Source organism: Panthera onca, chromosome E1, assembly GCF_046562875.1.
Source record: "Panthera onca isolate mPanOnc1 chromosome E1, mPanOnc1 haplotype 2, whole genome shotgun sequence".
In the NCBI taxonomy this organism is placed as follows: Eukaryota; Metazoa; Chordata; class Mammalia; order Carnivora; family Felidae; genus Panthera; species Panthera onca.
Window position 1 is genome coordinate 13,055,986 of NC_138352.1, and position 26,416 is coordinate 13,082,401.

Sequence of the window (26,416 nt, forward strand, 5' to 3'; positions counted from 1 at the left end):
GGCCAGCAGGAGGCCGCTCGTGACTTCTCCCTCAGGCCACAGTGTCCGGACACACGGGGACAGCTCCTCAGGCTCGCCAGGGGGACGTTGGGCCCAAGACGGGGCGGGGCGGGGCGGGAGGAGGGGAAGGTTCCAGCCGTGTGCTCCCGGGAAGAGAGGTTTGGCAACACCCGGTACTTTGCTTGCTTGGGAGCCACACTCGTGCACGGTGATCTGAGCAGCAAGGCACAAGTCTGCTGGCGTGGCTCCTGGCCTCGGACCCCAGGCTGGGAGTCGTGGGCAGCCGGGAGGAGAACGGGAGGGGAGCTTGGCTCCTCGTTGGAGGCTGGCAAAGGCAGAGATCCGCTGGCGGGAGAGCGAACCAAATCAAAGCCACGGAAGACGGGGGAGGGGCGGGAAAAGGTGGGGGAGTCAAACACATGGGGTGGGACCGGGTGACGATGTGGGGACTCCGCGGGGGGCGGGGGGGGGCTGCCACGGGCACTGTGCAAGGTGGGCTGGGCAAGGTGCCAGGCCCTCCTGAGGCCTGAGTGTAATACCTTCATTAAATGTGCAGTATTCGTCGTTTTCACGGAACCGAGCACTAGGTCTTAGGGTAAATTTAGTTTTACGGCAAATTGAGCAGAGAGCGCGGGGTTCCCTGCTGTTATCACCTGATGCAGTGTGACACATGGGTCCCAATGTCTCAGTCTGCTGGGACGCTGTGACAAACACGCCCCAGACCGTGCCGGGCGGCTCCCACCGCAAACAGCTGTCTCACACACAGTCCGGAGGCTGGATGCCTGACACAGGGGGGCCGGCAGTGGCAGAAGGGGCGAGGGAGCCCTCGGGGGTCTCCCTTACGAGGGCACTAACCCCTCATGAGGCTGTCCCCTCATGACCTGACCCCCCCCCCCCCCACCAAAGGACCCACCTCCTAACACCATCTCGTGGCGGGGGTAGGATTTCAACGTGAGTTTGGGGGGCACACGCGTATTTGACTTGATGGCTCGATCGAACCAGTATTGATTATCTTCTTTGTTTTTAATTGTTTTCGATGTTCATTTATTTTTGAAGGGGGGGGGGGGCAGAGCATCTCAAGTGTGGGCTCCATGCTGTCAGCACAGAGTCGAACGTGGGGCTTGAACTCATGAACCACATGATCATGACCTACTCTGAAGGCGGACCCTTAGCTGACTAAACCCAGGTGACCCCCTCTGTGTGACAGCACCCTCCCCCGTGCGGGGGACAAGAGCAGCTCTGGGGGAGCGTGGAGGGAAATGGGCTGGGTCTGGGCCACGCTCCCGACGCCGCTGAGATCCTTCCTCCTCCCGACGGCCGTGCCGCCACCACGCGGGATGGAGAACGAGTCGCGAACTGCTGATGGCCCCCGGGGCCGCAGGAAGCGCTGGGCTCAGTGGGCTCGCGAGCCCTGTGGCCCGGAAGTCTCCCCCAGTGTCCTCATCTGCAGGGATGTAGTGAAATAATGGGGAGGTGGGGGCTGATGCGGAGGCCCGTGGCCCGAGGGACGGGCGGCCCTGATGTCTCCAGTGACCCATGACAGGAAGGCATCTACGTGAGGCCGGTGTGCTAACAGCAAGTCCCGAACAGGGTGTGACGGTCTCGGAACAGCAGAGGGTCCCGGGGCCACCCAAGTTCCAGCCGTTCTCAGACGCGTGACCCCACAGCCCGTCTCCCCAGGCCCGCCGCGGCCCTCGTCCCGTCCTCACGTGCACGGAGCCGCACGCGAGACGGGCAGCTCACCCGCTTGTGCTGGGGGCTCGGGGCTGAAGCCTCTGCTGATCTTTGGGCGCCTTGGGGCGGGGGGCTCAGCCGGTCCAGCGTCCGACTGCGGCTCAGGTCACGATCTCGCGGTCTGTGAGTTCGAGCCCCGCGTCGGGCTCTGTGCTGACAGCTCGGAGCCCGGGGCCCGCTTCCCGTTCTGTGTGTCTCCCCCTCTCTCCCTGCCCCTGCCCTGCTCACACCCTGCCTCTCTTTCTCTCTCTTGAAAAATGAATAGGGGCGCCTGGGTGGCGCAGTCGGTTAAGCGTCCGACTTCAGCCAGGTCACGATCTCGCGGTCCGTGAGTTTGAGCCCCGCATCGGGCTCTGGGCTGATGGCTCGGAGCCTGGAGCCTGTTTCCGATTCTGTGTCTCCCTCTCTCTCTGCCCCTCTCCTGTTCATGCTCTGTCTCTCTCTGTCCCAAAAATACCAAAAAAAAAAAAAAAAAAAAAAAAAAAAAAAAAAAAAAAGTTGAAAAAAAAAAAGAAAAATGAATAAATGTTAAAAAAAACATTTTTAAAGCCTCTGCTGGTCTCCAGCCAGGGAGTCATGACAGGTGAGATTCTCTGCCACCCTCCCCCCCTCCAATGGGTCACCCCCCAAGCTCCAGCTGCTTGAGGGGTGAGTGCCTGTGGCCCCCCCCCCCACTGCCCTTACAGTGAACATCGTGTGACCCCTGCATGGGGAGATACCAAAGCCACTTTAATGCAACACACGTGCAGAGAACACAGACCTTAAGGGTGGATGGAGCTCGGTCTATCCCTGCCGTGTGCACACGGCTCACGACCACCGTCCAGAACAAGAAATGGCCCGTCACCAGCACGCGTGGAGCACCGCCTCCTGCGTGTCCCCTCCGGGTCACTCCTCCCTGCTTAGACCTCGGCCCTGACCACCGGCACTGGGACTCACTCTGCCAGGCTTCTATTTTAGGCCAGGCCGCCTCAAACACACATTGTGCCAAAAACCTGTCCGGTCACCTCCGCAAAGATGATTTTACTGGCTTAGAAAATACGTACTCACGGCTTGGTTCAGTTAGACTTTGAATTTCTAGGCAACCGTCCGTCTGTCTTTATCCGTATCGGGTGACCATGTCAGAGGGAAAGTCAGCAACATCCAGAATGATCCAACGCCTCCCTTCCCTTTCTGGGGGAGCACCCTGGGGCAGGACAGAAGCACAGGCGACACATGAGGGGAAGCTCCACTCCCCGGGACAACGCGAAGATGTCAGACGTCGTGACGCCCCTGAGTCGACAGGCCCCGGGACCCTGCTTCCGGGCTCCCTGTCAGGTGACGTTTTCAAACCGTTCTTGTCTACACCTGCCGAGTGTGGGTTTTCTTTCACTGGCAGGCCAGACAGAGGGCCAGCGTCAGGACAGGAGCCGGGGTCTCTCAGGCGGGTGAAGAAGGCCCTGAGCCCGGGACGGCGACCGGCTGGTTCTGGCAGAAGGGCCGCGAAGCCGGGGCTCAGGCCTTGGGCGCCCACACTCCCCGGGTGCAGAGGGAGCCGGCCGGGTATGCTGTTGTCAGACCAACTCTCAGAACACGCTTGTTTTCGAGGCTTTCTTTTATCGGTGCTACGCAAAGCTGCTTCACGTGCAAAAGCTCCCCCGTAGCCTGGGTGTGGGAGGGAATCTGACTCATGAGAAGCGGCCTCGAAGGGTGGTGGCATGTCCTGGGCTGAGGCCACAGCCATCACCAGGCGACGTGCTGATAACAGAACAGCACCAGCGGCCTCCTCCCGCTGCCCTGGGAAGACGCACGCGCCTGCCCTCTTCCACCGAGGTCGCCTCTGGAGGGACTCCAGGGCGGCCTCCTTCCTGCATTTCTTCCCCTCTCTCTGCCCCTCCCCCACTTGTGTTCTGTCTCTCTCAAGAATAAACATTAAAAAAAAAAAAATTAGACGCAGTGAGTCAATGTCACCAGGTGTAGATGCAGAGAAGAGAGGAGCTTCTGATATAAACACCTAAAAATTCTGGAGGAAAAGCTACACCTGTTCCCCTTTACTTTCTCTCCTAGTAGGGTTCATGCGTTCTGCTAGGCACGGGGGACAGAGATGCTTGAGGCCTGGTCCCTCCTCTTTAAATTTTTTTTTTTTAACGTTTATTTATTTTTTGAGACAGAGAGAGACAGAGCATGAACGGGGGAGGGTCAGAGAGAGGGAGACACAGAATCTGAAACGGGCTCCAGGCTCCGAGCCGTCAGCACAGAGCCCGACACGGGGCTCAAACTCACGGACCTCGAGATCCTGACCTGAGCCGAAGTCGGCGGCTTAACCGACTGAGCCACCCAGGCGCCCCATCCTCCTCTTAAGCCCCTTGTTGTCTGGTTGCGTAGACTGACCTACAGATCACCCCCGCAACGAAACAGGAAAAACACTATAGTAGCTTCCTGTATTGGTTAAGATATTTTCAATTATAAGTAACTGTGCACCATACTTACACACTCTTAAACAGTAAAGTAGATTTCCTGGCTCAGGCAGCTGAAGTGTCCCCGGGAAGGGCAGGCATTGCTGTCTTCAACGTTCTCCCCTCCTCCAGGCACCTGCTTCTTTCTCAGATTGGATGGCCTCCTGTCCCAAAATGGCTGCCAGTGCAACCAGACTACTTGCTTCCCCCACAGTCAAAGTCTGGTCTGTGCTTTCTTCAGCCACAGACCAGAAGTCTTGAACTTTGCTGCAGTCTTGAACTTTGCAGCCCGCGTCGGGCTCTGTGCTGACGGCTCAGAGCCTGGAGCCCGCTTCCCGGTCTGTGTCTCCCTCTCTCTCTGCCCCTCCCCTGCTCACTCTCTGTCTCTCTCTCTCTCAAAAATAAATAAACATGATAGTGAGTGCTCAATGAATGTGGCTCTCGGGGACACTGTGATTACATCCTGAGCTTCCCCTTCCTTTTCTGGGGGACTCTGCTGGTTTCGTTTGGAACCCACACCTCCTCACACATCCCGGACACCGGTGGGGAGAGCTGAGACTCCCCTGTGCCCTGGCTTCAGTTACCAGGTTGGTGCTGGGCGTGGGCCCCAAAGTGGCTCAGTGGGAACAGAGAAGACGTCTGCGGGGGGTTGTGGCTGATGAGGTTTTCTAAGGTGTCCGCACCCGTGGCTCCGACCCCACATGGTCCTCGTCAGGGCAGCCTCGACACTCCTCCAGGAAGTGGTGGGACCTGCGGCCCCTCCCCCGAAGCTGGGCAGGCCCTCGCGAGGCCTCGAGCAGCAGAGTCCGATGGAAGTAACTTGGTGTGACTTCTGAGGCCAGGTCCTAAAGACGCCGTGCCCTTCGGCCTCGTCTCCTTGGAACCCAGCCACCGTGCTGGTAGGGAGTCTGAGCAGCTCTCCCTGAGCGGGGCTGAGGCCCCCAGTCCAGACCCCCCCCCCCCCCCCCGGGTTCCCGGCCAGGAGCCACATGGATTGCGGGCCTTGTGGGCGAGCCGTCTTGAAGCGGACCCTCCAGCCCCCGGCTGATCTGCCCCAGCAGATGCCACACAGAACAAGGCTGACCGCGTTCTTGCTGAGCCCAGCCCGGATCGCCGATTTATGAGCAAAATAAAAGATTCAATCACCAGGTTTTGGGGTGATTTGTTATACAGAAATAGATAACCGGAACAGGAGTTCTGAAAGAAAAGGTTCAGTCTGCCTTTTATAATTTTTTTAATGTTTACTTATTTTTGAGAGAGACAGAGAGAGAGAGAGAGAGTGGGGCGGAGGGGCAGAGAGAGAGGGAGACACGGAATCCGAAGCAGGCTCCGGGCTGTCAGCGCAGAGCCCGACGCGGGGCTCATACCTCTGAACCGTGAGACCGTGACCTGAGCCGACACCCAGAGTCAGATGCTTAACTGACTGAGCCACCCAAGCGTCCCTCGTCCTGCCTTTTAAACGCAGCATGGAGCCGGAGCCACTGCAGCCTTTTTGGCGCCATGAAGGGGAGCGGCGTGAGCATGAAGAGGCTGCTACAGGAAGCAGAAAGGAGCAGTGGCCTCGCACCAGGCCCCTCAGACACGGCCGAACGCTGGGCCCAGCGAGCCACGATGCCACCGGCTTCCGCACGTCCCCGTTAATGCCCACAAAACACCCTCTCCAGAGGCTAAGCCTTTCTGAAGTGGATTCGTTCTCATAATCCCAAAGCACCCTGGCTGCTGTAGACACAATCGGTACCACGGTGGCTCCACGGGCCTGGGCACGGCTGGGGGCAGGACGGCCACGACACGAAGGGCTCTGCAGCCAAGCTTCCAGGCAAGAGAAGGTGAGGGCCGAGCCCACGGGTCTGGGGAAGGGCGTTGCCGAGGGGCAGTTCACAGGTGCCGGGCTCGGTACTACTCGCTCTAGAACGAGATCCCAAACGCCACCCCTGTCGGGCGAAGACTCGACTATCAGAGCGTCTCGAAGAAACGGCCCCCACGGGGGCTGAAACCGTCCTTTCCCGCTGTCCTCACTGCCCGGCTGCTGCGGGGAGTCGGGGGAGGGTTGGAGATCTCCCAGCAGGAGGTGGGACAAGACCGGGAGCCTCGGTGGAAGCTTCTAGGCCCAGACGGTTCGGCAGCTTCGGGGCTGGGCCGCTGCTCCTGCCCTCGAACGCACGCCTCTCCGCGTCCCAGCCCGCCGTCCTCCCTACGTTCGCTCTTGTTCTGTCCCCACCCAGACTGACCTCAGCCCATCCCACCCTCCAGCCGAGCTGGGGCGGCCTCCCCGCCCCCCCAGCGCCCCCTCACACAGCTGGTAGTTGTTACCGCAAGGCCTCAGATGTTTACCAAAGCTCTGCATTCTCTCTCCTCTGGCGACACAGAGTCTTAAAGGGGCCCAGCTAGTTTTCCTCCTCGTGGGCCTCGGGGACCCCTCTCCCTCTGGACGCCCTCTGGGGGCGCCCTCTTGACCTTGTGCGGGGAGCAGGTGCCCGGGTCGGGACGGCCGGGGCCAGCAGATGATGACTCCCCCGGTGGCCGGCACCTGGGGCCGGGGTGTTGGCTGTTGGAGGGGACCCACCGAACTGGCCTCCTTTCCTCCCGGGCCGGAGGGTGCGCACCCCCCCCCCCCCCCAGGAAACCCAGGACACGTCCCCGACACCCACTTCTCAGAGGACAGCACGGCCAGCTCCTGCGGCCGGGCCTCCTCCCTGACTGGGTGAATAAACACAGGCGCCCCAGGGTTTGGGCAGCCCACAGCCCAGAAACACCCCACCGTGCCAAACTGGAGAAAAGCCTTCTTAAAGGAGCTGACGCTTTTAAGCATTTTCTGAACAGACCTCGCGTGAGACCGGGCAGGCTGCCCAAGCCTGGGTCCGAGGGACCCCACCAAGGTCTGAGGGAGCCGACTGGCCCAGTGGGGGGGCCGGGGGGGCAGCTGGCCCGACCCATGCGTGGTCAGGGGTGAGTCCTCCTCACGTCCCCGGGCCGGGGCCGCCGAGGAGGGCAGACCAGATGCACCCCGGCCGCTGGGGCCGGCCCGCCTCCCCTCCCCGAACCCCGGTCAACGCACAGCCTTGGAAGCATCGCGAAGCCAGGACCCCAAATGTGCAACCGTGCCTGCGATCCAGAGTGCGGGGGTGGGGGAGTCTGCGGCTGGGCCCCGCGGCGGGAGGGCACTGAGGTCTCCGACCTGGGTCCCTAACCGAGTAAAGGTTCCCGGAGGCCCTCGCACAGAGCTGAGCTCCCGGAAGCATCTGGTCATGTTCGTGTCCCCCCACAAATCCACACGCTGGAAACTAACCCCCAGTGTGATGGTGTTAGGGGGTGTCACCTCTGGGAGGTGTTCAGGTCGGAGGGCGGAGCCTTAGGGATGGGATTAGTGACCTTATAAAAGGGACCCCGGGGCCTCCCTCACCCCTTCCTCCCTGTGAGGACGCAGCGGACCAAGAGGGCTATCTCTGAACCAGGAAGGTGGCTCCCACCAGGCACCAAATCTATTGGCACCTTGATCTCGGACGTCTAGTCTCCAGGCCGAGGGGAGCGAGTTCCTGTCGTTTCTGAGCCACCCGGTCTGCGGCTGGCTCTGTTAGAGCCGCCCGAGCGTGCAGAGACAATGCCCTCGCCATCGTGATAAGAGGGACCGTGACATCGGAAGCCTTCAGATACCCTTTCACGTGGTTCTGACGACAGTCCCCGGAGAGAGGCGGCGTGTCAGTGCGCACGTTACGGTCGCCAAGCCGGGGCCCCGAGAGGGGAAGCCTTCTGCCTGAGGTCACCCGGCCGAGACGGAGACCTGACTCGCCGCCCGGAACTCAGAGATCACCTTGCTTTTGTGTGGTTACAGCCTCCGAGCGAGCAGAAGGTGTGGCCACGGGGGGCTCCCTGGTTATCCTGGTGCAGGCGGGGGCTCCGCTTCCAGATGGGCACAGGACTCCTCGGGGCCTCCTGGTGAAGCCGATGTCATAGGCGGCTGCCCCCTGAGCCGAGGGGGTGGGGAGGGGGCGCCCAAGGCCTCCCTTGGGGAACGCACCCGGCCGAGGGCTTGGGCCCGGCCCTGGTGGCAGAGCAGGGAGCCGGGAAAGCCGCCAGCCCCGCGAGATGGGACGGCGAGAAGGTCAAACGCAGGCCTTCTCACCATCACCACCCCCGAAGTCTCCGTGTTGCCAAGGCAACGCTCCCCATCCCCGCACGGGGCTGCCGTGACTGAAGCACAAAGCCTCTTGCACGCGGCTCCCGGGAAAGGGCTGGAGGCTGGTCTCATGGGGAACGGCTGCTCAGGGCACCGCACACAAGGAATTGTAAGGGCTGCCCTCGGCCACCGCGCCGGGCTGGTATCCGTTACCATAAACTGGTAACGGCAGGCCGAGTGTTTCCCTGAGTTCTGTGGGCCCTTCCAGCAAACGATCAAGCCTGAGCAGGGGGTGGTGGGAACCCCCCTGGGGATCCGCGATTGGCATCTGAGGTGGGAGTGGTCTCCTGGGACGGGAGCCCTTAGCCGGTGGGGTCCACGCTGACCCCCGGCAGCTGGTATCTGAGGGCCGGAGAAGGGTCGGAAACAAAGTCTTCCGGGAGGTCCAGGAAGCAGGGTCCTCCACAACCCTCGCGTTCGGTGTCAGAGGGGTGGTGACAGCGGCACAGAGGGCAGAGGTTTCAGGAACGCTCAGAGCCCCCCGGGGGGTTCCCACCTGCAGCCACGGCAGCTGTCACGGGGTGGAGACCCGGGCTCCTGCATTTGCGGGAGCTGGCGTCTCTGGGGCTCTGGAACGCAGGCCGGGCGCTTCCCCAGGGCTCCTGACTCGGAAGGGCTGGGGCAGTCCCGAGAATTTGCATTGCTGACAAGTTTCCCAGGCCACGCTGACGCTGCTGATGGGGGACCCCGCTGTGAAAACCGCTGGTCTAGATGATCCCATCGGAAGTTGACTTAAGCTGGTCCAATGTTCCACAGCCGTTTCGTTTCCTCTACTTGGGACTCGACGCGAGGTCCGTGTTCTAAGTGGATTTCTCCCCTAGGGTGTAGATGTGGTCTTGGAGGAGGGGGGCGTAGGTCTGACGGACCGTGCGTTTGAACGCATGGGTTGGTTCCTTCATCCGACCCAGATTTCAGGGCTGACCGTGTTCCCGCTCTGTGCTGGGCATCCCTGGGATCCGGCCTCGGAAAGAATTCCGTCTAGTGGCCGCAGAGACACGGGTGGGGAGGGCCATGCCCTGGGGGAGGATTGCGGCAGGGGGACATGTCGTGTGTCGTGGGCACAGGGCCGGGCAGCTGACTCGGCGGGGAGGACAGAGAAGCGTTCCCAGAGGTCCCGCGTCTAAGGCGCTGGGCTCCAAAGTGTGGTCGGAGGGAGCTGGTTAGAGGTGCAGAACTTCAGGCCCCCTTCCGCCAGACCCCTGAGATCTGAGGGGCCCTCAGACCTGAAGGATGCGTAGGAATTACCCGGTGAAGAGGAAGAGAAAGAATGTTCCAGAAGAACATTCTGGTCTGTGTGCGCTCTAAGAGGGAAAACAAGTTCCACCGACCAGAGCAGGACGTGGGGGTGGGTGTTGGCGGTAGAGAAGCATCTTTGCTTGTGAAGGGACCACGACTGGGGACACTCCTGGTGGCTCTCCTCCACTTGTCCGGGGCCTCCAAGCCTCTGTCCGTCAGGCTGGGAGACTTCCAGTGGGTCCTCTCACCGGTGAAAGTGGGGCATCGTTTTGCTACAGCTCCAAGAACAGATTTGCACCTTAGGAAGTCTGCTCCCGCTTCCCTGCGGTGGCACTGTCACTCGGGCAGCACTGTCACCGGACGATGGCAGAGCTGTGTGGCGGGGAGGCTCCGGAAAGGAGAGGCAGGTCGCTCTGGGTTCAGGGTGGGGACGTGACAGATGGAAGGGAGGCGGAAGGGTTGGGAAGCCGGCAGGGTCCCCTCTGCACGGAGGAGCCTGGGGCTGGGGATAAGGGGCCCCAGTCCGCTCAGCTCTGCAGCTGAGGACGGGGGCTCAGGTGCCCGGCCCGCCGGCCGGTCTCGGCCGACTGCCCCGTGGCCGTCCCCAACAAGCGCCAGCTGTGCGTCCCCGTCTCACTCTGATGGTTAGAATGTGCCTTGTCACATTACACCAAAACCTGTGTCCCGGTGGCTTCCCTGCCTCGGCCCTCGGATCTTTGAAAGAGGTCGCGGTCCATGATCCACCTGACCCCCCCCTCGCCGGTATCCCGGAGCTCATGTGGATCGGGGTCTGTAGCAGTGTCCGAGGGCCAGCTTCCCCGTCGCTTCCCGGGCCTGGCACGGGCAGAGGTGGCGTCACCAGGCACGGGGGTCTGCGGAAGTCAGATGGGAGAGTCCGTGTCTCAAAGAAAGCAGACCCCAGGAAGGGTGAGATATTCTGAGTCTGAACGTCATTCCCCGGCCAGCAGGAGGGGAGACAGCTTCCCATTTTCAAGCAGGAGAAAATGGGCTGGCGGCCCCCATCCAGCTCCGGGCACCCAAGGGTGCCGTGGCAGGAAGGCAGAAGGTCCCCCTCGGGACCAGGACCCCTCTCCTGGGCACCAGCAGGGTTCGGATTAGGGAAGGAGTGGGGTGACGGTGTTCCCTCAAAAGATATGTCCGTGTCCTGACCCCGAAGACCCAAGGGTGTGACTGTGTTTGGAAAAAGGGTCTTTGGAGATGTAATTAAGTTAAGGACTTGGAGATGAGCTCGCCCTGGACGGAGGGTGGGCCCGAATGCAGGAGCTGGCGTCCTTATGAGAGAAAGGGCAGGGAGGCGGGAGACACAGGGAGCCGAGCTTTGGATGCAGAGACGGGAGCCACGTGCCCTCACGCCAGGGATCGAGGGCTGCCAGCAGAAGGGCACGGGCCTGGAGCGGACCGCCCGAGGAGCCCTGGGAAGGAACCGGCCCGGCCCACACCTTGATTTCGGACCGTGGCCTCCAGCACTGGGAGAGGTACCCCTGTGCTGTCTCTAGCCGTGCAGGGGTGGGGGCGACTCCAGCCAGAAGCCCCGGAAACTAACACAGGCCGGTTCCCGCCTGGACGCGGTGCAGCCCCCTGGACAGGCCACCCCACCCCCCCCGGCCGACTCCAGCAGGCTTGAAGGCTGGCTCAGGGGCGCGTGGGGGTCACAGGTGCTGGTGCTGGCTGTCCCCGCCTCGGCAACTCCAGTGGGTGCTCACCCCTAAGCCCCTCTGGTTGCTGACCTGGGCCCCCCCTAGATCCTCTGGGCCGCTCTGGACTGTCCCCAGGACCCCACTCCTCTCCACCGCCCCCCCCCCCCATAGGTCACAGCCCGTGGTGCCTCTGGCCCTGGCGCCCTCTCCTCCCCACCTCTCACCTCCCCTCCCCCAACACTTGCCAGGCATCCGCTCACTCCTGGACCTGGGAGGGGGGCTGGGGCTGGGGGAGGCCACCGCCCCTGCACCCTGGCCCCGAGAAGGGAAGGCGCCCCCTCCCCGACGCGGGCATCCGGGCGGATGGGGAGGGCCGGCCGGGCCGGGCAGCACGGGTGCGGGAGGGGAGCCGGGAGCAGGGCTCTGTGTTCTTTCCCGGCCGTTTTGCAACGACCACATGCTTGGCGCTGGGCTCTGGCAGCCCCCCAGCGACATTCTTTCGGAGGGATCAGCTGCTGCCACATCAAACCTTTTCTGTCCAGCCCTCACGGAGGCCCCGGGCCCGCCACCTTCGTCTGGGGCCACGCAGGGCAGGGGGGGCGGCGGCGCAAGGAACCCACCGCGGGTTGTGACATTTCGGGGCATCGTGAGCGCGTCTGCGCCAGGCTGTGGCCAGAGCTTGAGGTGTGAGGGCCTGAGCAGCAAGGGGACGGCTTTGGAAAACCTTTCCTTGCGACCTATTTCCTCATTAAAAAATAAAAACGAAATGGAAAAAGCAGACAATAGAAACCTTTCATCGGGCGGGGGGGGGGGGGGGGGCGTGGGGGGTCCACAAGCGTTCTCAGGGTCAAAGGGTCGCCCGCGACTCCCCTCCCCCAACAGAAGCTCAAACAGGGGTCACGTGCTCCTCCCCGTCAACCAACTGCACCCCAAACCAGAAGCTGCACAGACGGGTGGGGGTCCTGTGGGCCCCTCCCTGGGATCGCCCACTGCTGCTACCTGGTGGGGGAGGGGCAGTCCCAGAAGGAACAGCTGGGTCCTTGGGAGAGGGCCCGGAGTTGGGGCGGGGGGGGGGGGGGGGGGACATAGAGACTCGGTAGACAGCCAGGAACGTTCCCCTCTCCAGGGCCGTAATGTGTCCCCGATCTCTCAGGGCCTCTGAAGCTCCTTCCTGCGTTCGGGACACCTGCCACGGTGCGGGCTGGAAAGGCCAGGTCTGCTCTCGGGTGGCCTCTCGGGACCTCGGGTCTGCAGCAGGTGGCTGAGTGAGGCAGGGGTGGTTCAGAAAGCTTGCTGAGGGGACAGAAGAGGAGCGGCGGCATCCGGAACCCCAGGGGCCCATGAGGCAGAGAGTGTGTCCCCGGCGGGGCGTCGGCGGTTTCTAAATTCCAGCCTCGCTACCTGGGCCCAGCCGTCCTCAGCTTGCTGGCTGTGAACTTCAAATGGCAGCTCTTCCCGGCAGGAGGTAGATGCTGTTTTCCCCGCACCCTTGGATCTACGGCGGCCTCGCATCGGGGAACTCTGCCACCGGGTGACCAAGGCGGCGTTGGCATCCACCAGGACCAGATGGACAGACGAGCCCCACGCTCCCAGCTGTCCCACCCAGGTGAGGCCGGGACCCGAGGAGCCCAGCCAACCCCGCGGGAGCAAAGACCAGCCATTCCCGAGAATCCAGCCCAAATTACGCCCCCTAGGGCCATGCGCGCAGGAACGGCGGTAGTAAGAGGCTGAGTTTGGGAGCGGTTTGTTAGTGGGCAAGTTCCCTGAAACACTAACTTCCCTAATTGCTGCCCAGCTCCCAAGCCTGGTTCTCCAGCCTTTCCCTCCGGTCCGCGAGCTTCCCGATTCCTTCCTTAAACCCTCTTCCGCTTAGAGTCGCCAGACTTGGTTCTGTTGTTTGCAAACGAGAGCAGCGGCTGGTGTAGACACTGGTGCTGGAAGTGGATTTCAGGCGAGCGGTCCTTGGAGAACGGTGGGCTGAAAGCAGAGAAACTCCCACTGGACCTCCCCCCCTCCCCCCCCCAGCATGACTGCAGATAAGGCTGACAGTGAGTAGTGCTGGGGACGACGCGGGGCAGCTGAGCTCTCACGCGGGGGCAGGGGGCACACTGGCACGGTCACTGAGGAAAAGGGCTGCACAGCGTCCACTAAAGCGAAACGCACGCCCCATCAACTCCCAGGTGCACCCCCGGGACAACGAGCCCACGTGTCCTCCAAAGGACGCACGCAATTAATGTTCACGGAGGCTTTTTTCAAAACAGCAGAGGCGCCTGGGTGGCTCAGTCCGTTAAGCATCCGACTCTTGATCTCTGCTCAGGTCATGATCTCACGGTTCATGGGATCAAGCCCCATGTTGGGTTCCACACTGACAGCCCGGAGCCTGCTTGGGATTCTCTCTCCCTCTCTCTCTCTCTCTCTCTTTGCCCCCTCCTCTCTCTTTCAAAATAAGTAAATATTTCTTTTAAAATACCAAAACGTTGGGGCGCCTGGGTGGCTCAGTCGGTTGGGCGGCCAACTTCGGCTCAGGTCATGATCTCGCGGTCCGTGAGTTCGAGCCCCGCGTCGGGCTCTGTGCTGACTGCTCAGAGCCTGGAGCCTGTTTCAGATTCTGTGTCTCCCTCTCTCTCTGACCCTCCCCCATTCGTGCTCTGTCTCTCTCTGTCTCAAAAATAAATAAACGTTAAAAAAATTTTTTTTAAATAAAATACCAAAACGCTGGAAACAGCCCTGATACCCAGGAGCTGTAGAACAGGTTGGAAAACTGGGGCAAATTCCTATAATGGGACTCTGTCTTTCTGCGGAAACCTGCAGACAAAATATTGAGTCCAAGAAGGCCAACGCTGAAGGGTACACACGGCGTGATTCCATTTATGTGAAGTTCAAGAACAGGAAAGACTAGTCTGTGTTGATGAGAGTCAGAACGGTGGTTATGGGGGCGGGGGTGTGGTACTAATTGGAAAGAGGCATGAGGGCGTCTTCTGGGGCCGAGGGAGGTGTTAGAATCCAGATCTGAGGGGTCGGCATTTGTTGTATACACGTAATATAAAGATTAACCGAGCTCTATACTTTATACATACGTGTGTGTGTATATATATATATATATATATATATATATGCATCGATGTAGATCTGTACCCTCATACGTATATGTCGTAAAGCAGTAACACCGTTTCTCAAAATTCCACTGGCACACAGGGATAGACGGCTGGCAGTGTATAAACCAGCTGATTTCAGTTACTGGCCTGTGGGTCGCCTGGAATGAAATATCCACTGGAGGCAAAATGTCGGGGACCCTGTTGCTGCCCACAAAATACTATGAAGAACCAAAGATATTCAAGGATTGCAGGCTCAAGGGGCAGCTGTTTTCAATGGGACTGAAGCAAGGATGAACCAAGCAAGCTAAAGTACGTGCAAAATTTAAAGATGCAAAATTGAAAGACCCAGTCTCAGGGGACAGACAGCCAGAAGAAAGTCTTTTGTCCTTTTCTGCTACCTCCTTCCTGCTTCCTCCTGAAAGGCAGACATGATGGCCGGAATCCCAGCAGCCACTGCGGACCATGAAGTAACCTCAAAGATGGCAGTCATAGCCTAAGATAGTGCTGAGAAAAGGAGGCTCCCACCTCCAGAATGATTGCCTCATCTCTCCTGCGTGAGAGAAAAAGAAAGCATCCCACCTAAGTCATTGCTATTTTTGCGTTTTCAATATACGAAGCGGAAGCTAAAAATATCCAGTACAGGCACAACCATCAGAGACCTGCCTTCGTTGCTTGAGCCGCTGAGAGTAGTGCTGTCTCACCTGCCTGATGGGACAACTGGGCTTCCTGGTGACCCATGAAGCCCTCGCTACGATGCAGAGAAAGGAACCCAGGATCCAGGACCCTGAAATGTGCACGACGTGCAGTGAATCTGTGGCCCCTCATCTAGACAGACCCGGACAGCCCTCTTGCCTGAACGCCCCGGGGAAATGCACTGAGGAAGGAGGTGCCAGTTGGTGGGGGCTTTCCGACTGCAAGGAGAAGGATGTGGCCAGCTGTCTGTGAGGGGCTCGGGACCAGAACGGATTCCTTTATGAGCTGCCTCCCCAGCGGTGCTTGGGATTCACCAAGGCACACTGGCGGGGGACGGGGGGGCGGTGCCCACGAGGCCTGGTGGGAGGACCATCCGGGAGGTATCTGGGCCTTTGCAGTCAAGTCGATGCTGTCCTCAGCAGGGAACCTCTCTCCTTCTAAGCCACAACCAGCTTTGGGCCCCAGCACCTGAGCACGGGTCCTGAGCAGCCCTCCCTGAGCTCGACAGGATCTGAGCCCCCAGCAGCAGGTGGAGTGGGTCCCCAAGGAGTGGCTCGACCAATCCCTGGAGTAGTGGGTGGCTCGTATCTGTGTGGGCTGCCGTATTCTGTGCATCGGTCGCCCCTCCCTCGGCCACCTGCAGCCTCTTGGGGAAGACGCGAGCCTGGTTTCGGGATGCACGGTTGGCTAACACCAGGCGGGAGAGGCCTGCTGTGGCACTGTCGCCCTCCCTTAGGGCAGAAGGTTGAGCAACACCTCACTCCCCATTAGGGAAGAGGGTCTGGGCCACCTTGTCTGCAGAGGAGGCAGGGTTTGATCAGAGAGCCTGACCAAAGAGAGTCTCTGACCAAACAGGCCCTCATGCCATGGGGGTCAGGCAGGCTGCTCGGGGGGAGTCACTGCCCCTCCCCGGCCACAGTGGCCTGCTCTTCTGGCTCTCCAGGTGGCCTTGGTGGCAGGGAGGGTGGCTGTGCATGGGCTGACCTTGGCCTAGTCACCCAGGCCGATGCGATCTGACGTTTGCTCCCGAGCCCTCCCCTGGCGTCTTGTGATGCCGAGGCGGAACGCCGTCTCCCCGAGGGCACTCGCGCCTGGCGGATGTCTTCCAGCCAAGGAATCCGACATTTATTCTAGATTTGGACTGGCCCTCCCCACCCGTCATACTGGCCTTTGTCCTACCAACCCTGGGCTCACCGAATGGCGTGGTGCCTGGCCCTAGTGCACGCAGGTGCCGAGGCCCAGGGATCTAATGCGGGCAGCCCCGTGACTCACGAGTGTGGGAGGGCTCGGGGACGGCAGGGGCGGAAGACGGAAGAACCTGGGCCTTGAGGCATGCCAGCCAGTTCTGCCGGAACCACCCTGCTTCCAGATTCCTTACGAATCCGATCACGGGCTGCCGCACAAGCCGATAACCGCCCTCCGGTTCTCGGTGCACGCGGAGCTCGAGGCCGGCAGGTGGTTCTCCCAGAGCCAGAGAAGAACACCGCTGTGGAAGCTGGTGGTCCCCGGGGCCACCTCCGGGACCCAGTGCTTACTCCCGCCGACCTTTCCTTCCCCTCGACCTCTACCTGCGTTTGAGCCCGACACAGGAGCTGGTGCTAGTCAGCGCGCGGTAGAAACGAAACGCTAACGTTTGTAAAACGTCCAGGCACAGCCACCGACGTGGCCAAGACCGCGGGCCTGGAGCTGGGACCCCTCGGGAAGGCGAAGCTGTGCCTGGGCCAGGCGGGAGGCTCTCTGTCCCTGCGGGGGCGGGGGCGCAGTGTGCGTCGGGCCTGCTGCCTTCTGGCCGGTCCCGCGTCTGACCCTCCCTCCCGTGCGCACCTCCCCTTCCCGAGGCCAGAGCAGCCCAGATGCTGCCGTTCAGACCCTGGCCGAGAGCTGCCAGCACGTGGCCTGGGCTCGGCCAACCGCGTGCTTCCGGGGACCCTGGGCCTGGAGCTCACATCACACAGCAGCAGGGACAGTTCAGAGTTCCTGCCCTGCTCTCGGCGGGGGGTGGGGGGGGGGGTAGGGTTGAGCACCCCGAACCAAGGATAAGTCCCCACGGGACCCCAGGCTCGGTCCCCTGCCCTCACTTAGATTGCGTGGGTGGCCCAGGGTCGCTCCAGCATGTCTTTCTGTCCCGCCCACCCCGTCGTGGGTGTCCGTTGTCGGGGCGCTGGCCCCTCGCTGATGCGCATGACGGTGGTTTCCAATTCCCAGGAGCCTGGCTGCGAGGAGAATCCGCGGCCGCATCCTCGTGCGCATGCGCGAGGGTTCGCGGAGGCACGGGGTCGCCAGGGGCCGCTCCTTCTCCCCGGGGCTCACCGCCCCCTGCCCCATTTTCCATATGCCCCGGCCTCTCGTTTCTCCACGGCCCGCCGCCCTGCGCACCCTCTGGTTTCCATCACCTGCATCCCCACTGCGATGACGCCGAGGGTGTCTACTTGCCCCGCCCGTCCCACCGCCGGGGTCGCAGCTTCGCGAGGACAGGGGCTGTGTCTGCTCATTCTGAGCCCCAGGACCCAGCACACCCAACGTCCGAGCGCAGAATGGACGCGCGACTCTGGGCACCAACGCGGGAACTGGGCAATCAGTGCAATTTTAATGATCTCGGACGAGGGACGGCACAGGACCCGACCGGGAAAGGGAAAGGCCGGGTGGAAAGTCCAGCCGCTGCCCCTCCCGGGTCCTGCTGCTTCTCGACCTGGAAACCAGCCGGGCGGTGGGGGTGGAACTGGGACTTCCGTGCAGGGTGGTGAACGTTAGTTGAAACCTTCCAGTACTTTCTCTAAGCTCAGAGACATCAGTGAAAGCGCGAGGGCCCTCTGGTGGCCGGTGCGGCTGGTGGCTGCAGACAGGAGGCGGCCAGCAACGGCAAGCCTGGGGCGGACTGGGAGGCGCCTGGCCTCTCGGCGCTCGCTTGCGCCTAGTTCGCGTCGGAGGAGTTGGTCAGGTAGAAGGGGCGGATGACCGCTTGGAAGCTGGTGAAGGACCCTTCCGGGCAGGGGAAGAGGGAGGCGCTCCGGGAGCTGTTGGTGCCCAGGGCGTTGGGGATCGGGGCCTTCTGTCCCAGGAAGTCGGTGACGTCGGCCACGAAGCGCCCCTCGCAGAGCATCAGAGCCTGGCTTTGGTAGCCGATGGTGGGGTCTGAGTCGGTAGACTTGGAGAGGCCCAGGAGGGGGACCTCGTCCTCGGTGCACGAGAACCCGTAGTCCCAGCAGCTCTGGACGGTGGGAAGGTACAGGAGCAACCAGGAGACGAGCTGGTTCTGGAACAGGAAGCTGGGGTGCTGTGGGGTCTGGAAGGACCGGTTTGGAGCATCCAGGTAGTTGGACGAGGCCTGGGAATCGCCCGAGATGTTGGCACTCCAGGTGGGCGAGGTATACAGCCGGGGCTGGTAGGCGTCGTCGCTGAGGTTCAGGCCTCTGTACTGGGCCAGCAGCCGGAAGGGCACGGTGTGGAACTCCAGCGCCTGAAGAGTCTTCTTCTGGAAGAGTGCCTCATGGCCGCGGTACAGGGACAGGTTAAACTGCAGCTCGAACAGGGTCTTGGGCAGCATCATGGGGAACCGGATCTCGTCCAGAAGGCCTTCCACCTCCCCGTGGGAGGGCTGCTTCTCCCGGCTCCACGCGTCCACGGCCATCAGCAGGGCCAGCTCGCTGCGCACGGCCAGGTCGCTCCTGGAGAGCAGGACTCGCAGCAGGGCCGTGGGGATGCTCGGCCAGGCCTCGGCCTGCGTCAGGGCCTCGAAGTTCCAGGCCAGGAACCGCACGCAGAGCTCCTCCAGCACGGGGTTCTGGGTGGCCAGTGCATAGGCATAGAGGTCCAGGGGCGTCTGGAAGGAGGCGTCCTCGGGGAGGAGGATGGCAAAGAGGCTCGCGCAGAAACTCTGCAGCCGCCAGGCCCCGTAGGTGGAGGCGAGCTTGTGGAAGCACTTCACCGACGTCAGGGAGACGCCCAACCTTCGGGAGTAGAAGTACCTGGGGAGGGGAGCGAGCGCTGACCAGCCGGGCACCCCTGCCCCTGCGGGACGACAGGGGGCCGGGCGTGTGCCGGGCCTGCCTCTCTGACATCACTATCTATCCCGTGTTTGCCGGCGACCCACAGACACCCCCGGCGGTGCCCCATTTCGAGAGGCGTTCGGTGCCCCACGGACTTATCTTTCGGGCCAATCCACAGTCCAATCTCACATCTGCTCAGATCTGACAGGTGACCTCCTCACCTGTGACGGAGGCAGCACCAGCAACCTCTGTGCTCTGCCTCCGCCGTCACGGTCATCACCCTCTGGTGTCCTGGGCGCCAGGACCTGCTGGCCACCTCGGGCATCAGCACTACACTACCCCTTCCTTCCTGCCGTCACAGCCCTGGCCAGGGCCCCTTCGGTCCCTTGCTGGGTGCCTGTCAGTGCCCCTCTGTCCCCAGCACCTTCTCCTGCCCCCGTGACACGGGCATCACCCCTGGTTGCTCCCTGTCTGCTTCCCCTGCTGACGGGGAGCCCATGCCGGTGGCACCCAATCTATGATTGGCTCTGTGACTCGGGGCGCCACCAGGACCCTCTGTGCTGGGTGAGAACAGGTGTGGAAGGGGTCTGCCTAGAGGGCAATGCCGGGCTAGGCCTGCCGCCCTCTCCCGGGATGGGGCGGGTGGCGTCCCTTGGGAGGAGACGGGGACCCTGTGCCCAGTGACGGTGGCAGACGCGGGTCCTCCCCTCCTCGTCCCTTCCTGCACTCGCTACTCTCGAAGCTTAGCGTGTGATTCCTGCTGGCGACAGGAACTCGCAGGGGGAAGAGGGCATCTTCCCGCTGGCCGGCCACCCACCAGCTGGGTAACTGCCCGAATCACTGAAGCCTCGCCCTGGAGCAGTGGCAGGGCACTGGGGCGCACACCTCCCGAGCACGGCCTCTTTGGTGGCAGGCCCCGCAGGTGCGTTGACAAAAGGGGGGAGGGACTGTGGCTACCACCCCTCCCAATTCTCATTTCAGGCCGGAGCGGGAGGTTCCCAGGCCGCCGGTCACTACCCACCTCAGCCTCAGGTAGGCCCCGGTGTGAGGAGGGGGGTCCCAGTCGTCCCTCGGCCTGCCCCTGAGAGGCAGACTCGAACAAGGACGGGGAGCGTCGGCGACCCTCAGAAACCATGGGAACTGGTGAGGAGGCCCCGGGCATCAGGGGGCCCCGGGCAGAGGAATGGGGGGAATCTCTGCCCTCGATGGGGATCAGGTCTCCTGAGGCCTTCCCGGGGCCGGACGGGGTCCGGAGGCCAGGGGCATCCAGCCCGCTGTAGCCTTTCTGCCTTTGGTGAGGGCACAGAGACAGAGACGGAGAGAAAAAGGAAAAGACAGAGAAGGGAAGAGACAGAGAGAGAAGGAAAGAGACAGGGGGCATCACCACTGCTCCAGAATCCTGAGCTCTGACCAAGGGTGTGATTCCAGCTGGGCCTGGGAAGCTGGGGAAGGGTGCCTGCCTGGTTCTCGAACGGATCATAGAGATGGTCCCACTGGGGGGGGGGGGGGGGGGAGGGGGGGCGGGGAGGGCGCCTGCCTGGTTCTCATAGAGATGGTCCCATTGCGGGGGGCGGTGCAGCACAGGGCAGCCGGAAAGAAACCGTTTCAATCTGTCTTAATTGCCAACATTTGTTGTTTTCTCTTCAGTGTCGCTCCCAGCTACATAGAGCTTTAGGTCCGGAGAAGGAGAAGGAGCAGCTCTTTTTAAATACGTGCTTTCGGAGCACAAGCCCCTGGGGGCCCCGGCAGGGCGGCCTGGCGGGAGGGTCGGGCCAGGACCCGGAGAGGCGGGCCCCTGGTGTCTCCGTGTCCCCAGCTGGGGTGCCGGCTCACGGGCGGGGGAGACGCCGACGGGTCTGGGGTCACAAGCGCTCCACCTTCCACACAAGCAAGGTCAGAGCCAGACGGGGAGGAGGGTGAGTTCGTAACTACGTTTAAGTTTCTTGCAAATCTTGGGCCGTGACCTCACGTGACCTCAGAGACAGGTGTGCGTGCTTCTGGACCACCTGACTCCTCCTCGAACACACGCACGACCGGGCCTCCGCGGAGGCCGTGGCCCAGACCGGCGGCCTCTGGTGGGCGGGACCCCTTCCCAGCTCTGCCCCAGGCCCCTCCAGCGACCTCTCACCAAACCGGTCCGGGTCTTGGACCCGGTGGACTTGTGACCCACAGAGGGTTTGATGCCTCTTCTAACGGCGGCGACTGCTGGGAGATTTTTTATGCAGTGTTTTGTGAAAGTCGGTATTTGTGTGTGTGTGTGTGTGTGTGTCAGTGTAGAGTGTGCAACTGTGTGTGCGCAGAAGAGTGTGCGTGTGCACGCGAGAGGGTGGGACGCACACGACTGTGAGCCCGAGCATGTGCAAGCACACGTGTGTCCACGTGAGGGTGTGGGTGTGCCTGTTTAAGACCATGCGGATATGTGGGGGCACACGCGGGTGTGAGTGTGTGTTGTGTCGTGCCCACGCACGTGCTCGCGGAAGCACCCGTGAGGTCGGTGCCGTAGCCCCTGAGGTTTGCCGCCGGAGGGAGGTGGGAGCGCCCTGGGGACCCTGCCCAGGCCCTGGTACCCCCGTCCCGAGGATGGTCACCTGATAAAGTCTCTGACGACAGGCAGGCACTCTGCGTCCACCTCCATGGTGACGGTGGGGCCAGGCTCCTTCCACAGGGCCTCGGCCTCGGGGTTGGTTGACAGGATCAGCCTGTGGCCGCACACGTCTAGGCCCTCCTCCTCGTCGTCCTTCACCCTCACCCTGATGGACAGGTCACAGCCCCTCTGGCTGTCAAAGATCCACTCCAGAGCCGCAGGGAGCTCATCCGACAGGTCAAGGGTGTGGGCACCGCGGGTTTCTAAAAGGGGCAGAGGGGAGCACACTGTTAGCAAGAAGGGCCAGGGGCCGTCACCCAAGAACACTTCTGCCCCCTGCACTCGGTCTCCTCCTCGCCTTATCTACTCAGGAAGGCTCCGGGGGAGACAGGGGGTGCCGTCCCCTCTGTGGTGCAGAGCCTCCCCACCCCCCCGTGGGACACCCCAGTTAGCTCCTCTGCTCCCCCACATTCGGGCAGCACCTCCCCCGACGTCCAGCGCCCCCGCCCCCCCCCCCCCCCCCCCCTTTAAAATCCCAGCTGCTCAAGCAGTCACCCAGGTGGTGCCTTCTAAAACCCAGACCCTTTCCCTGGCTGGACCGTCTGAGGAGGGAGAGTCTTACAGAAACTCAGTTCAGAGCCATGGGGTCCCTAGCAGCCTCCTTCAGGGAACAGGGGCCTAGAGAAGCCACTTGAAGCCCCCCCCCCCCCCGAGGTGGTGCCGGGGGTGATGTACCCCTGTCCCAACACCCCCAAAGCCTAACTGGAAACAAAAATCCCACCTGTTCTTTCTTTTTCACAAATGGGTCACAAGTCAGCCAGGCGGGTCCAGCCCCGCATTCCTCCTCCCCCACGGTCACCACCGCCTCCCTGCCCGGCCCCCCCCCCCCCCCCCCCCCGCGCCCCGCTCCCAGGGAGCCCTCCACGCAGTGGCTCTATCGCTGTGTAAATGCTCTGTCCCCAAGCCTGGGGGGGGGAGGGGGTGCTGCCCAGGTCCCCAGGCCCCGTGCGAAGCCCAGGAAGGAGAAGAAAGATAGGAATCGGGGACTGAAGAACGCGGAGCGGCCCAGAGAGGTCAGCCCGCGTGCTGGTGCAGGGGGAGGGGGAGGGGAGGCCAGAGGGGCGGGAGCCACGGCGGGGGCAGGGTTTAGGGCTTGCCGTCCAGGCACACGGGCGCTCCTTCCGTGTCGCCGACGGAGGACGAAGGAAAGTAAAAGGCTTCGAGATGCAAGCGTGCAGCACGCAGGTGTCCCGTGCAGGGGGCAGGCGGCTCTTGCCCAAGGACCCGGTTAAAGGGAGCATTTGTGAGCGGCCCTGCGAAGGGCCGTGGGGAATCGGGGATGGCTTGGGGCGTGGTGCTGCTCTGGAGGCTCTCCCGCCCCCTCCCTCCGGGACAGGCGTGGGGCGGGGCAGGGCTTGCGGCGCGCAGGGAGGGTGCGGCGCGAGGGGCTCACCGTTGATGCAGATCACGCCGGCGTCCTGATTGTGCCTGCAGTTGCTCCTCAGCCAGCCCAGGGACTTGCACTCGGCCAGCGACGACTCTGTCCCCGTGCACTCCACCTCGTCCAGCATGATAGGGCCCGCGCCTGCAGGCACACAAGGGCGGGGCTGGGGGTGCTGGCGCCCTCCGCGGGGGGCGGGGGGGGGGTGGCGGGTGGGGGGGGGCGTCGACAGGGCTGCTGCTCCCCCAGAACTGCCGACTGCAGAGGCCAGTTGCGTTTACTGCGGCGACGGGAGCCCCGTGCAGCCCTCGCGCTCCATGCCGGCGGCCCCTGGTCCCTCACGCTGCCCTGCGGGGTCTGTCCCCAGGTGTGACCTGGCGGCGATCCGAGTGCGGGTTCGGGTTTATTCCGGTGGCCACAAACCAGCCATCATCTGTACCCGACCCCCGCCTCTGAATAGTTGGAGTATTTCCCTTTCTTCAGAATCACCGGCCCTGCGTCAGTGGAAACAGTCCTATGCACCCCCCAGGGTGTGGGGGGATGGTTCAGGAAGGTATGGTTCCCAGGGCCTGAGGGACTGGCTGCCGGCAAGGCCAGTGTGAGTGCCCCTGGCCAGCTCGGGTGTTAGCCCTGCTTTAAGTGTTGGCCAAAGGCGAGTGAGGAGGCCCGGCCCTTCTCTGGCAGCCGGTCCCAGCTGTGGGACCTGGGGACCAGCAGGCCTACCTGGCCCGAAGGCGGCTCTGCCCAGAGCCTTGGTGGCGTTCTCAAAGCCCAGGGCCCGGCAGACGACGCTGGCGTCCGTCAGGTCCCATAGGTTGTCACACACCGTCCCCCACTGGCCTCTGTAGAAGATCTCCACGCGGCCCTCATTGGCGCTGTCCCCGTCGGCCAGGCGCATGTCCCCGTCGGCCAGCCGCACGTCCCCATCTTTCACACCTACAGGGTCCCCAAGGGAACAGAAAGCTCAGCAGGGAGAAAGGCCCACCTCCTTCCCTATCCGGGGGCCCTGCCCCCCGAGGACCACTTCTCAGTTCCCCCCAGGGCGGGGTGCCTGCTGTGCAACGAACTTTAAAGCCCTCCCTCCATCCTCGAGGGGTTCACCTGTAGGGGAGGGGTAGAGGACATGGCCCCCTGCCAGGAGGTAAAACGCCTCTTATCTTTGAGGTCTGAGTCCTTCCTCTGTTGGTAGAGAAGGGGCAGGAGGGGCAGCTTGGGACCCTAAAGCCTGAGAACGGGGGAGGCGGGACCCCAGGGGGCAGAACGGAGGAGGAGGGGCCTATGTGACCCCACCTGAGGGCGTCTGGGGCTCGGGGATGCTGCCTATGCACTACAGCATGGACCCCTAGGAGGGTGGGGGGGGGGTGCCAGGAGTGGCAGGCCCAGCGACCCCCCAGAAACATTGGCAGGAAACGCCAGGTGCAGAGAGAAAGTGGGGCTGTTCTGGGACAGGGTCAGGCAGGAGCTGGGTGCCATGTCAAAGGGTAGTTCTCAGTCGGGGGTGCAGCAGGCCTCCATGGGGTCACCAGGACAAGGAAGGGCCTCCTGAGAACACTTCTGAAGACAGGCATCCAGAACTCTGAAGTCTGACTGGGTCCACAGGGCACTGATTTGTGACCCGCCCCCCCCAACCCCCAGCATTCGGCCTGTGTGATGGGCTCCCGGTGCTCAGTCGCTCCGGGTCCCACTGGATGAAACGGAGAATCCCTTGGTGTCCCCCCAGAACCTATGAGCCACCATCACTGGGGATCACCAGGGCTCCAGGCAGGAGAGAAGACCCGGGCTGACCCCGGTGACCCAGGCAGAACATTGCCTAGATGTTCCGCAAGGAGGGGTCAGCCCCACAGAAGGCGGAGCAGCGGCCCCTCAGATGGCCGCTTTGGGCATTCCTGGGGCTCAGCTCACCTTGGGTCCCTGCAACCAGCAGCCACATCCAGAGGAGTCGTGGGAGGGCCATGGCTCTCCTGGGAGGCCCCCGTCCTGCGGTGGAAGGAAGCAGAAGAGTCCTATGGCAGAGCTGGGCAGCCCTTGGGACCAGGATCCTTCAGACCCTACGTGTGGTGTCCCTGCTCTCAGCTGTGAGCGTGACAGGTGCCCCCCCCCCCCCCCAGCGGGAGCCCCTCCCCCGAGGGGTGGTCCTCAGCGCGTAAGGAGGGAGTGAGACTTGCCCAGACGAAGGGTGAGGGGAACGGGTGGAGGTCTCTAAGCAGCAGGACAGTGGGCACTAAAGCCCATCTCCGAAAACCAGGCCCTGGGCAAGGCTGTAGAGGGTGCAGGGCCCAGATCCCCAGAGGCCTGGTGGGCCTTGCTGAAGGTAGGGCTTTACTTTTGGCAGCTGGACTCCTGTGGGCGTGCCTGAGAGCTCTCTGTGGGCCCCCGAAGGGAGGGGACACGCCGGGAGGTCCTCAGAAAATCCAGGCAGGAGTGACAGACAGGGCCAGAGACAGTGGCTGGGAGGGGGAGTCAGGGCTGAGGCCTGGGACTGGCTGCAGCTGGGTGGGGGTGGGGGTGGGGGTGCGGACGAGACGGGGGCCGGGGGAGCAGGCCGGGGGGGAGATGCTGAGCGGTGGACCTGGTGCTGCCACCTCTGAGGTTAGTGTCCCCAAGACACAGGCGCGGAGAGGCTCGGGCCACCGAGACTCCACAGCCAGCCTGGGGGGCTCAGCTCTTCCAACGTCCGCCTGGAGTCCTTGCTTCTCTGCAATTTTTGGGGCTCGGTTTTCGCCTTAATCCCAGCCTCTGCCCCTCACCTGCCTCTGCCCGCCAGGACCCGGCGATGACTGGGGAACCAGTCATCGTCTCTCTGTCTCGGTGACAATCCCGTGGCCACACGCCACCCCCGGGCCCAGCAAGTGGGCAACGAGGCCGCCATTGTGGGCACCCCTACAAGTTCAGGGCTGGTGACCCTGAGGCAGCACCCCAGTTGTGCATTAACAGTGGCCGATCAAGCACCTGGTACGTGGTATGCAAATATGGCTGCCCTTGGGGTGGTCATGGCCACCTGCTGTAGCCTGACTCCCTCACATGGGAAATTGGGATAAGGCTGCCTGACCTTTGCAAATTAGAAAAAAAGATACTCTTTCTTGGGATAGGTATAGGCCTGGGCTGGAATACACCATCTGGTGAGAGGGCACTGGGCTGAATTCCAAGCCTGTTTGCCCTCTGTCCTTGTGCAGTGAACCACTTGGACAACTGTACATAGAGACCCTGTGGATCTGGGAGCGGCAATGATGGTTTCTGGGCTGAGGGAGAGCACCAGATCCCAGCTGGGTACCCACAGGGAGACTGTACCCACCAGATTACATTGGGTAGTGAGAGGGACACCCACCTGAGAACAAGAGGCGTGAGCTTACCTGAGGCCACTACTGATGGCTGCCCTGGATCCT

The 26,416-nt window shown here is 62.5% G+C and overlaps 1 protein-coding gene across 1 annotated transcript; it reads right to left on the minus strand.

Annotated features, from left to right (window-relative positions):
• Positions 1–17,590: 17,590 nt before the first annotated feature.
• LGALS3BP (galectin 3 binding protein) lies at positions 17,591–26,416 on the minus strand. Its single transcript, XM_081791130.1, has 6 exons — positions 26,384–26,416; positions 24,936–25,010; positions 23,757–23,969; positions 23,046–23,177; positions 21,597–21,855; positions 17,591–18,987 (listed from the first exon to the last, which is right to left on the minus strand). Exons 2-6 carry the CDS (start codon positions 24,985–24,987, stop codon positions 17,934–17,936), a joined length of 1,710 nt encoding a protein of 569 aa, XP_081647256.1. The 5' UTR covers positions 24,988–25,010; positions 26,384–26,416; the 3' UTR covers positions 17,591–17,933.